Source organism: Argiope bruennichi, chromosome 10 (assembly GCF_947563725.1).
Source record: "Argiope bruennichi chromosome 10, qqArgBrue1.1, whole genome shotgun sequence".
NCBI lineage: Eukaryota > Metazoa > Arthropoda > Arachnida > Araneae > Araneidae > Argiope > Argiope bruennichi.
Window position 1 is genome coordinate 111,941,271 of NC_079160.1, and position 13,581 is coordinate 111,954,851.

The 13,581-nt window shown below is 28.3% G+C and overlaps 1 protein-coding gene across 3 annotated transcripts; it reads right to left on the reverse strand.

Moving 5' to 3' along the window:
• Positions 1 to 2,629: 2,629 nt before the first annotated feature.
• On the reverse strand, positions 2,630 to 10,979 carry LOC129988645 (zinc finger protein 271-like). Of its 3 annotated transcripts, none has more exons than XM_056096914.1 (2): positions 10,768 to 10,979; positions 2,630 to 5,034 (listed from the first exon to the last, which is right to left on the reverse strand). In XM_056096914.1, exon 2 carries the CDS (start codon positions 4,537 to 4,539, stop codon positions 3,475 to 3,477), a length of 1,065 nt encoding a protein of 354 aa, XP_055952889.1. In that variant the 5' UTR covers positions 4,540 to 5,034; positions 10,768 to 10,979; the 3' UTR covers positions 2,630 to 3,474. The 3 variants fall into 3 exon arrangements, with proteins under 3 accessions (XP_055952889.1, XP_055952891.1, XP_055952890.1); XM_056096916.1 differs by lacking the exon at positions 10,768 to 10,979 and adding an exon at positions 10,289 to 10,356; XM_056096915.1 differs by lacking the exon at positions 10,768 to 10,979 and adding an exon at positions 9,166 to 9,281.
• Between the last annotated feature and the right edge of the window lie 2,602 nt (positions 10,980 to 13,581).

Consider the following 13,581-nt stretch of genomic DNA (forward strand, 5'->3'; position numbering starts at 1 on the left):
TGATGTGGAAAGCGGTTGCATTTAGAATCATTTTGATTCATGAGAATAATTTCTTTTTTTCGCTCTACAGTTAATTTATTTTTTACTTCCACTTTCCATTTCCATTCTCCAGTTTCTTCTGGAGATATACCTATCGGGGAACCTGCCCTGCTCATTTTGCTAAAGTGGTAATGCATTCCAAGCACCGTACCTCCTGGGTGATGTGGAAAGCGGTTGCATTTAGAATCATTTTGATTCATGAGAATAATTTCTTTTTTTCGCTCTACAATTAATTTATTTTTTACTTCCACTTTCCATTTCCATTCTCCAGTTTCTTCGGGAGATATACCTATCGGGGAACCTGCCCTGCTCATTTTGCTAAAGTGGTAATGCATTCCAAGCACCGTACCTCCTGGGTGATATGGAAAGCGGTTGCATTTAGAATCATTTTGATTCATGAGAATAATTTCTTTTTTTCGCAGTACAGTTAATTTATTTTTTACTTCCACTTTCCATTTCTATTCTCCAGTTTCTTCATGAGATATACCTATCGGGGAACCTGCCCTGCTCATTTTGCTAAAGTGGTAATGCATTCCAAGCACCGTACCTCCTGGGTGATGTGGAAAGCGGTTGCATTTTGATTCATGAGAATAATTTCTTTTTTTCGCTCTACAGTTAAATTATTTTTCACTTTCACTTTCCATTTCGATTCTTCATTTTTGACGGGAGATATACCTATCGGGGAACCTGCCCTGCTCATTTTGCTAAAGTGGTAATGCATTCCGAGCACCGTACCTCAACCGTTATAAATCAAATTTAAATAATTAAAACTTACCTTTGAATAGTAATTTTAAGAACTGCAAAGCATCAAGTATTTTTACTTTTTTTACATTTTAGTAACTGTAAAATAGTTTTAATATAATTATTAATAATGAGAGCATTAAGTGTGGATGAATTTCAGTAGAAGAAAATAAATATTATTTATAAAATATGAAGTAGTGTTTTAAAAATTTCAACTAATAATAAACCAATCTAAAGTCTTTATATTTTTTTTTTTTTTTTTTTGAAATTTTAACAATATTTCAAATGTGTTTAAAGATCCTAAATTTATTAAAATTATAAATAAATCAATATTTTATTTCAATTCTTAACCCTTCATTGGCTGCAAATGGCCTATCAGGTACAGCTTTTAAATTCAATTCAGGTCCAGATATGAAATTTTTAAAATGTTTTTTTAACATAAAATGTGCTCTTATTAATGAAATGTGCATTGTGAAGATCACAAATAACAGCACACACACAAAAAAAATTACTGGATTTTCTTTTGTTCATCGAACTGATCAGAAGATTGAAAATAGAATAAAAAGAAAAAATATTTCCTTACGAGGAAAATACATATAAACTATGCACCATTTGCTAAGTGCTGTGTAACAAGGGAGGCACCAAATATCATTCATGCCTCAAGCAAAATGAACTTTAGATCAGACTTTGGTTAAAAATATATGTCAGTATATAGTACAGAGTATGGAAGCTCTAAAACTTTTAAGGATTTGTAACACTAAAACAATTTAAAAAACATGAATAATATATATACTTATTATAATGAAATTTGCTGCAATAAAATATATCTGTAGCTAGACAGATACAAATATGTCTCTTCCCACATGCAAATAAACTTTAAATCTGACCTTTTTATTATCTAAATAATAAAATAAAATGTGTCTAAAATCACACATGTAATGCATTTGAAGCAATAAATTATGAAATATTAGTTATTACTTGTCGCACATTGTGCTGGTATATTAAGTCACATTTATAAACATTAAGATGCCCAGTTGATTTGTGTGTTTTCTGAACACGCCTAACTGTTTCTGATTTTTGTTCATATTCTTTAATCCATTCCTAAAATATGTGTTACAAAAATGCAAGCAATAAGTATTCAAAAGAGATATATAAACTATTTATATATTTATAAATCTTGATATTAAGTTAATAACTAAACATAATTCAATTCTCTTTTTTCTGAAAATTCCAGTTTGCTGAAAAAGAACTTCCTAAAAGTTTAGAGCTCAAAGAAAAGTCAGAAATCTCTGGGCAATCCTTAAAAAATGAAACCTTTGGGAATGTTGTTTCTTCATTGCAAGATAAGTCAGAAATATTGCAATTTTTATCCATACCAGAGTTGAAATATCCGAGGAGCAGCTGGTGATCACCACTTTACAACGTTTATCTGCTATCTGTTTCTTGATACACACCATCAACGTTTCATATTTTAGAATTAGAATTTATAAGTGAAGTAATTATTTTATTGCCAAAAGTAAGAATTTTATATTTAAATTCAAAAAAAATCAGCAAAAGAAATAAATTTAATTTTAATTCATTTATTTTGAATCTCTCTTCATTCAATATGTCTCCTCTTGTGATATTTTATATGCATATTCAGTGTGAATTGAAATGATTTCTATACCATTTAATTTCATCCAAAATATCTTAATAAATATAATGCATTTGCAGATAGACATCTAATGGTAATAATTTTAATATAAAATTAAAAAATAAATCTCTTCTTGCACATACATATTCAATAAGAATTATAATGATTTCTATACCGTTTAATGTCATCGAAATATCTTAATAAATATAGTATATCTGTATATAGATATTTTATGGCAGCTTATAAAAGCTTGATTTTCAAGTCTTATTTTAGTAATTCTTCACGCTAATTCTATATATATAATATCGGAAATACGGAAAACAGCCAAATTTTCATCAATCTCAATTACTTTATACTTAGATTTCTCTGGAAGATTTATTTTCTCCATTTTGAAAAAGAGCAAACGAAAAAGTACGCATAAACCAAACTAAACAACACGTATTGGTTGCAGCAAATACAGCACAGAAAATTCTGTGAGAAAGAAATCTACCAATTAGAGCACAATTTCCGAACTTCTGCAGTTTTGTAAACAAAAACTAGTCTCTTTTTCTTAAACCTTGTCCCTACGGAAAAACTCGTCTTTCAATGTACTCGTCCGTCTCATACACAGCGTGTTGTGATTTAGCCGCTAGTGGCTTCTATCCAAACTTCCGCATTCCAATAATGTTAGTGCATTTGGCACCGGCGGATTAAACGTGCACCAGACCTACTTACACAACGTTTCTTCGGCGGAATCGGGTCTCGAACTTGGAACCGTCCGGCCTTGAAGCCGAAACCTAATCACCAGGCAACCGCGGCCCCCGAGACATCAGAGTACAAAGGGTTAAAGAGTATCTTTAAATTACATATGTCCCAGACGTATTGTTTCTTTCTGAGTGAAAACTTCTATCTATTGAAACTTGCCAACAATCAAATCATTCGTTTATATTATATATTGCACAAATTATTTAAAAAGTGCCTTTAAACTGCATAATATGCACAAATATTATTTATCTATCAGTAAATGTCTATTGAGGTACTCTTGCTCAGAAAAGGCAATTTAAACTTAACATATGGACAATTTATTTATTCTTTATGGCATGCATTGGCATATGTCTTTTTAAAGAGTCCGAATGAGAAAATTTTTTACTACAAAAGTCGCATGCAAATGGTTTCTCTTGCGTATGCGCCCGTAAATGTCTTCTTAGATTCGACATCACAGAAAAAGGTTTGTTACATATGCCACATACAAATGGTTTCTCTTTCGTATGCGCCCTTAAATGTGTATTTAAATCAAAACGCCGAAGAAAAGGCTTATTGCAAATGTCACATATATACTGTTTGTTTTCAGTAGTTGTCAATAAATAAGCTTTACTGCACATGAGGCGTGAATACCCTTTCCTATTTGGGTGCGTCAGTAAATGCACGTTTAAATTATCACGACGAGAGAAGACTTTATTGCAAATGTCGCATGGATATGGTTTCTCATTCGTATGCTTCCGTAAATGTTTGTTTAAATTAGACTTCGTAGAAAATGCATTATTACAAATGTCGCAGGCAAACGGTTTCTCTTGCGTATGCGATTGTAAATGCCTTCTTAAATTTGACATCACAGAAAAGGCTTTGGTACAAATGCCGCACGTATAAGGTTTCTCTTTCGTATGCGTCCGTATATGTGCATTTAAATCATGACGCCGATGAAAAGATTTGCTGCAGATGTCGCATGCGTACAATTTCTCTTCCGTAATCATCTGTAAATGTGACTTGTCAGAAAAGGCTTTGTTAGAAATGTCGCATGCGTATGATTTTTCCTCCGTATGTGTCAGTAAGTGTATGCTTAAATCATGATGCCGAGGAAAAGTTTTACTGCAGATATGGCATGCATATGGCTCTTTCATATGCGTCCGTAAATGTTTGTTTAAACTGGATTTCGTAGAAAATGAATTACTACAGTTGTCGCATTCATACGGTTTTTCTTTCGTATGCGTCCGCAAATGTACTTTTAAATATGGCCAAAGAGAAAATTTTTTGTCACAAAAGTCACATGCGTACAGTTTCTCTTTTGTGTGGGTCTGTAAATGTTTTTTTGAATTGGGAGACTGAGAAAATACTTTACTACACAAATTGCATGCGTATGCTTTCTCCATTAAATATTTAAAAAGAAAAATGGCTTTTCAAAAGCATTCTTTCTGTAAACCCTAAATTCAGAAGTCACAAGCAGTGTTCTCTTTAGTTCTACTTTTTCCAAACAAAATTTTATTTATGTAAGAAAACTAAATACCTTTCAACATAAATATACCAGAAAAAGTTCTTCCATTAAATTATTCGTAGATCATAAGTATAAAATTTCTTTTTTGGAAATGCATATGACGATATTCAAATATATGCACTAATAACGAACAAAAAATATGGCGCAAATCAAGATTTATAAATATATGTGCAGGAGAAATCGTTATTCTTTTATTCGATGGTGCTCGATTCCATCTATTCTATTCTATTTTGTAGCACGGAACTGTGGATCTTTGAAAGGTCAAACCATCTTATCGTCGTCAATTTTATTCATAAAGATGTGGTGACTCAGTGAATGTTTTCATCGCCAGGGCACCAATCATCAAGTTTTCCTCACAATGAGACTTCAAAATCTAAAAAAAAAAAAAAAAAAAAAAAAAAAAAAACATAAAAATAGTTAATGCATTATTACATTCAAAACTACTGAAAATAATCAAATGATCCAGAAGTTTATTTCCTCGTTTATTTTGTAATTTGCCAATTTGTGTAAAAAAAAAAGTTACTCCGATTCGTTAAATGAAATCCATAGAAATGATAAATATTTGCTTCAATTTTTGAAAACGTTTTTTTGTATAAAGTCAAAGATACTTATCTATATCAGAAATTATGATAATGCAGCATATAAGTTCCAATACAGGGAAACCTAGATGTATGATATTTTTTTAAAAATTAATAATTTGCTAAAGAAAGGAATATTTCTTAGAAAACTATTAAATATTTTTCGCATAAAAACCAAAACTGATAGCAGAAGATGCCTTGGCAGATGGTGAAGAGAAACGATATATAGGTTATGAAAATAGGTTTGTTTTAACAGCTTGCGATTCACTAACGATTAGGAGAGCATGCTTTTTTAACAACTTTCGAACACCTAATGATTAGGAGAGTAAAGTTTTTTTTAACAGCTTGCAATTCGCTAACGATTATGAGAGCACGTTTCTTTAAGAATTTGCGAACTACTAACGATTAAGAGAGTACGTTTTTTTTAACAACTTCCGAACAGCTAACGATTAGGAAAGTGCATTTTTTAACAGTTTGCGATTCGCTAACGATTAGGAGAATAAATTTTTTAACAACTTGCGAACAACTAATGACTTGGAGAGAAAAGAAGTTTTTTATAGTTTCAGATTCACTAACAATTAAGAAAGTAGTTTTTATTATTATTTAACAATTTGTGAACAGCTAACGATTAGGAGAGTAAGTTTTTTTTTAACAGCTTGAGATTCGCTAACGATTTGGAAATTCACAATCACACATTTTCAGGACAATCTACTGGAGTTAGGAATCTGTATGGGTCTAAGAAATTATTTTATATTTTATATGCCATTTTAAAAACGTGATATATTAATTTTTATTAAAATTCAAATAATTATTTTCTGCTTTTTTATCTTGTGTGTATGAAATTTTGCAATCAATTTTAAATTAATTTCCCGATGAACTAGCTACACCCGATAATAAAATTTACATTGTAATAAAATATTGCATTGTCACTCAATTTAAACTTAAGTGCAAAATTTAGACCAAACAGACAGGCATGCGATTAATAAAAACAAGCTGACAAGCTAAAAATCTAGGACAAGCTGAAAAAAGGTTTCACTAAAATGAAAATGTAAAGTCAAAAGGAGTTGTTTAAATATGATTTCTAAAGAATTATTTTGCATTCCCAGAGTTTTCTGCGCTATATGACCCCATCTCAAGAAAAGTATCGAGTTTGAACTTGGTTTCCTCCTAATGCTCAATATTTTTTCTAACATAATTACCAAAAATTAACATCAACATTCATTATCATAGCTCTCTAATCGGTTTCGAAATGTTGGAAACATTTACTATATAGTAACATATATCTGATCTGATACAAATACTATATCTGATAATCTATACTATATCTATATCTATACTATATCTGATACAAAACAAAACAAAGAATTTACATTCTCATTTGATGAAGAAACTATCCTTCTCCAATTTCTGAAGCTTTTTTTTAATATCTATTGAATGAATTCTTTTGGCAGTGGGGGATAACGGCCTTTAATACCAAAAATCCTATTCTTATCCAATTTCAATCACTCGATGAAGAGACCACAGAGTAAAATTTTAAAATTATGATTTTTTAACTTATTCAGAACTTATGTCTTTTAAACAAATGATTGTACTATTAAGAATATATTCCATATTATATGATATGAATAAATATATTTAAATTCAAATACATATATAAGCATCGAGTGTATTAAAACTTTTTAAATTCATAGTTACTACTTAAATAAACGTAATGCTGAATTTTAATGGCCCATAACTCATTATAATTACTTTCACTTTCATTATGACAATTATATAGGCTATAACTTTCTTGACTTAATTAAAAACCAGTGGATGCCCATTTATGTAAATATTATTAAGCATCGTCTCATACATAAATATTATCAGATTGTAAAATGAAGTTTTATAACATTTTTATAAAATGTTCTAAATGAACTAAAGAAGTTAACTGTTGTTAACCTATTTGTCACTTAAGCTACATTTTAAATCACAGAAATATGGCTGATTCTTTAAGTATAAAATTCTTACTCAGTTCATTTGGTAAAATAACATCAGATCAACAGACATAGTATATTAATGAAAGATAAAAAAAAAAAGTATTATACTGTTTTATTATTGTTCGACAAATTTTTCAAATTGATTCAAATCATCATCAACTATTTGGAATTATGAAAAATAAAATTTGTTTAAATTTTCAGCTTTCTATAATTTTAAGACAACATGTAAAAATATATATTTTAAGAAAATGTTTCCACAGATTTCTTCAATCATGTTCAAGGTTATTTATACAAATTGTATCATTTTTGTATGCCTCAACTAGAACTTTATATTCATAAAATGCCTTATCTGATGTATTCAAAATACCAAAAAAAAAAAAAAAAACAATGAAAAATCAATATAAATATCTACAAAACCACATTCATATTTGAGTGAAATCTTAATTCATCTGTTTCGTGATTGGATATTGGAATCTCTCTCTCTAAATATATATATATATATATATATATATATATATAAAATTTTTTTAATCTAGGACATTTTTCAAATTATAATTCATTTACTCTTCTAATATTAGGCTTTCAAGAATACATAACTATTAGCATACTACAGTCATTTGTTCTAATAACTATATGTCATAAGTATATTCTTTCATGATTTTTAATAAAATTTTACAGATTGGCTTTCCATTATATATTTAAGTTTCATTTGAATAATTGTATTAAACTTAATTAATCCTTGAACACTTGTTCAGTATATATATATATATATATATATATATATTAGATAAAAATATTTGTTTTTCTTTCTTTTACTATGCAGAGTCTTAGTAAATCTTAGAAAATTTAGCAAAGCTTATATTTTCTAGACACTATCAAAATAATTATTTCAAAATATAATTACCAGCAATTTTTATAGCAATAATTTAAATGAAATAATTATACATGCATATTTAAACTTTTTGGATATGCAGTCAGTGTAGAGTCCATATAATTCAATATATAATCAGTGCTTTTAATTAAAAGCTCTGGTAATAAATAACAAATTTTAGCATGCTTTGCATCAGCTAAAGTTTCTATAGAGAATGCAAGAAATGATTCACTGAATTCTTAAAAAATTGTTTAGTTAGTAAATATTTCATTTAATATTAATAGTTCATGGTTCAAATTTTATCAATATGTAAATTACCTCATGAATCTGCAGTATTTTAATTTATATGTTTAGTTAAATCTATAAATAATTAACTACAATAATAATAGTAGCTTGTAAAAAATCTTCTACCAATTAAACAAACAGAAAAATGTAAATTTACCAAGGTCATTTACAAAATAATTAAACAACAAATATATAGAATCCAAAGGATTTTCTAAAGATATTTTGGCTCTTAAATAATAAAAATTATATGGTTTCATATCTCATACATATAAAAAAAAATATGCATTTTTTAAATCTTCTACCAATTAAACAAACAGAAAAATGTAAATTTACCAAGGTAATAAGGTAAGGTTGCATAATTTAAAAATATGCATGCAAAACATATATGCATTTTTTAATTTTCAACTTTTAATAATGTGTCAGCATTATTATTCAACAGTCTTATCTACAAACTTCTGCCCTAGAAAGATTATCATTAACCTCCATGTCACATAAATATTTTTATTCCTTTTTGATATTAAGTCAGTTAATTTAATTTGTATGCTACACAACATATTAAGAGAATATAGCTGAAGGCAACTAAATTCTCCTTCATTTATTAGCAAGTGTTACAGTGTACTCTTTTTGTAATCAAAATATTACATTCCTTAAAGCAAAAAATTTGTATTGTTAAAAAATAAATAAAAACTTAGAAAATATTTAAGACATACATTCAAGGTTCAAAGCTGCTAAAATATTCAGAAACTCAAAGAGACAAATAAAACATTAATATTTCACAATTAGAAATAACTTACTGTATATATATTAGCAAGACATTAAGTTCTGCTTTTTTTAATCAGATTAGCAATGGAATTCATTTAGGAAAGATATCTGAATTGTTGTCAAGCAAAGGATTGATATTTGATATTTCTGTTAAATGCTATTTCATTCATAATTTCACAAAATAAAGAATTTCAACTCCCAATTTTTTTTCTTTTTTTAGTCATCCTGAAAAATAATAAACATAAATAGCTCCCAATGGACCATTCACTGCCCAATGCATAATAACTGATGCAATAGGAATAGAATATATTGTTATCTAACTTTAAAAAAATGGAATCATATAATAAAATAAGAGAGCATTTTGTTTAAATACAATAAAGTTTCAAATAAAGTGAGTAAATAGTTTTCATGGATATTCATTTTAAAATCTACGAAACTCTTTACTGAATCTCTGAACTTAATTTAAGTACAACACAATTTTAATTGCAGCACTAAAAATAATGATAAAAGAAATGCTCAAAAATTCAAATTTGAGAAATCTGCAAAAAATTATTACTTATTTATAAGACAGGAAGAAACCATCCACCATTAGTTTTGTAATAGACATAGAAGTGTAAACAATGTACAAACTGCATATATGAAATGTTAACACTAAACATTCCACTTTCAGTCAATTGACAATTTTCTCTTTGCAGTTCCAATTTATCAATGGAATGTTCATATATTAAGCATTAAAAATGATTTATATTCTTTTTGAAGAAAATGGAAAAGCTCAAAATGAAAACACTATTTTTGATAATTATGATCATTAATAAATACAGCATTTAGGAAAACAACTTCAGAACATTCAGAACACAAAACATAATTCATAAAAGAGAGGCAAAGAAAAAAAAAGTTTTCATTTTACACCTTCTCATAGAACATGTTAAATTTTATGTAGATTACAAAAGGTAAAAAATTGAAATTACTCTTATAATTAACCATGGTTAAAATTAACCACTGATATAAATAATATTTGGAAGTATAGTATGTGTGTATTATATTTATTTATTTAAAAAATTATATAAAATTTTGAAGAAGTCAATAATAGAGAATTTAAAGAGAAACAAATTATTAAAGCAATAAACAGGAAAAAGACTAATAATTTAATCCTACTTCTATTTAATTTTCAATTCAATCAGCATAATTGAAAAAAAAATCTTCACTTGCATACATATTTTTAAAAGTAAAGAGATTAGTTCTGCCAGTGCTTACTTTTAAAGTTGTGAAAGTGACAGGGGGGAAAAAAAAACCCTCTTGTTAAGGAATAGAACATGACAAAAAATTTATCTTAATCAGAAAAAGAATCATCATGTTTGTCTTTCGGAACAAAACACACAAGATTTCTCACTTTCACCTCGCTTAAATCTTTCTTAAAATGAACGTCCATATAAAATGATTAATGGCTTTTGGAATTTTTTATTGTTTTCTTCAAAATTATGAAAAGCATCAATTTAATATCTCTAATTTTTTTATTGTTTTTGCATTAGAAAATTAAATTGATAAATTGTATTATTCATGTACATCAACATAGTCATATCCATATATACACTGAATGCATGCATTAAAGAAATAATCATTTACATAAACTTTACCAAATTTGCCAGTCCTTTTTTGTTCCTTGATTAAGGAAACAAATTTTTAAATTGAAAATTTGAGCACCAGTTTTAGTAATTCTGTACTATGCAACATATATGTTTAAAAATAAAAAGACATCTTTTAAAGTGTTAAATAGGAAAGAGTTTGAAGAATCGTAAACAGAATTCTTTGCTGAAGCTTATTGAAATGTTTCTCCTGGCAGTCCCGATTAGTCATTCGCGAAAGAACGGAAGAAACGATCAAACCTGACTATCTCCATTGAATCTGTAATTCGTTCCTGAACGACAATACCCTCGTTCACGAACCAAGAAGGGATCCCAATTTTTTCGTTCGCTAACGACTGTATAGATCCAGCTACTGTCTTTTGCAAACTATGTGTTTCCTGCTATTCTCATTCTTGAACCGCTAATATTACAATTTTGTGCACAGGAAACCTAAGAAGACTGGGTTACAAAGGGTTTTCAGGTAGAATCTATATATTATTCAAGGCTATCTGCAACAGAGACTATCTTCCCTTTTATCACACCAACATCATACATTCTTCTTAATAAAAATTTTATTAATAGGAAATTCTTTCACCATTGGATTTGATTATTTCAAAGATTCGATTTGGCCTCGAATCATATAGTTTGCTGTTTGGAAATTTTTTTTCCCCATACATCATTCAAAGCTCTCCGAAATTTATCGGTATATTCAAACTGATTGCCTCTCCCGTAAATCAGACAAACAATCCTTATCTATATGTTCTCTACGATGTTGAGTTGCGGACTTTTAGAAGGCCGGGTAAAGATTATTCGCACCGAACCATTTTTTTAACACCATTAGATGTGTGAATTGATGATTCTTCATACTGAAAATTCCACTCATTTCCACCAAGCTCCATGCCGTAGGAAATGAGATATGAATTAAAAACTTGGATATTGTGTGTTTCTACTTGCCACTCAGGAACACTAGTTTTTCCTTTGTACCCGCATGCCAATCGAATCAAAAATCCTTGAACATTTCCTTCATTTTTATCAGCATAAAAATCATCTGTTATGCATGTTTTAATTTCAGAATTCAGGTAGAACAAATCTTTTCCTTGTTACTGAGACAATACCCATTTTGATGAGACTTTCTCTCATCAGGAGATATAATGGAGATTCATTCTGAAATCCCGGATGTTTGGTTTTTAACCCATTGCAATCGGTGTTTAATGTACCTTTCAATCCATTTGGTTTGGTGCTTCCTTTATTTAAATATTAACATTTGATGCTTTTATGTAGTTGTAGACTATTTTTCTTGAAGCGTGTGTGATGCCAGTATTATCTTGAGCTCTGACAACACTTTTATCTGTTTTAGTTCTAGGAAGATTTTTCTTTAATCGTGTTGCACCAGTTTTTTAGGTCTGCCAGTCTTAATAGGAATAGAATAAAAAGAATGTTTTTTCTTAACAAAAACAGATAAAATGAATGAAATACCCACTTTTAAAGTTTATAAGATTTATCAAAACAATTCTTTTAGCATTTTCCTTCTACTTTTTTTAGTACACTAAAAATCGCTTAAGTACGGTTTTTCATTATTTTTTAGTTATAGATAAAATTTTCTCATTTAAAATAAAAGAAAAAATAGTTAAACAATGTAAAAAGTAATTTAGATCAATGCAAAGCATAATTTACTGTGCTGACTGTATTTCTACTTTCTTTCACATAGTGTATATCTCGAATATTTTTAAATTAACTTTTGTTTAAAAAATAATGGCTCAAAATATAGTTTTAAAATCAAATACTTTCACCAATCATTTTTCTTAAAAAATCAGACAAAAATAAGGCAAATTGTTAAAAATATCCTTTTATTACAAAACTGAATGATTTAGATGAACATAAGCATCATATTCACAAATTTATTAAAATACTGCATAATGGTGCATGTTTTCTATTATAAAACAATATATACAGAATATAAAACCTTATATACAAAAAGATATTCTTAGTATAAATTAATATACACAGAACGAGTCAACATTATGTTAACTCCATTTTAAAATTTGTGATATTAATGACTTAATTAAATGGAAATGGCGCGTATATAGGCAAAATATTGTGTACTGGTTTTACATACTAATGTAAATCGTTGTTCAGTATGTATTAAAAAATATGGCTATTATGTGTATAATTTTTATATTTGATATATTTCTACCATTTAAATGATAGTATAATTTTGACTCGTCCTGTACAATACATACAATCAATTAAAAAAATATAACTAAAGTTCCAAAATTCAAACACATCAATTAACACCTAAATTGCTAAAGTCTTTGTTTTGAATTATTAATTCCTCGAAACCCTTATCTTGGCGCAACTGTGATCAGAGCATGGTTAAATAGGCAATGAGTATTCTATAAATTGAGAGTCTCTCTCAATGGTATGCTTATCTTGGCGCACTTGAGATCAGAGCATGGTTAAATGGGCAATGAATATGCTATAAATTGAGAGTCTTTCTCTCTATGGTATGCTTATCTTGACACACTTGAGATCAGAGCATAGTTAAACAGACATGTGTGTTGTGCTTTTTTGGATATAACTAAAAAAGAAAAAATAATACCAACAGCAGATGGTGAATAAAAGAAAGTCAATGATTCTCAAAAATAACTGATATATAGAGTGCTTTTTGCAATTACATTCATCGACACTAACAGCAAAACTAAACTATAATTGCCATCTTATTGACCACTTATGATAAATTTTTTTTAAATGCATATTTATTCTAATTAATTTATGACTTCAATGTGTATGTCATTATTTTTTCTAGTCAAAAAGAATTCAACATCT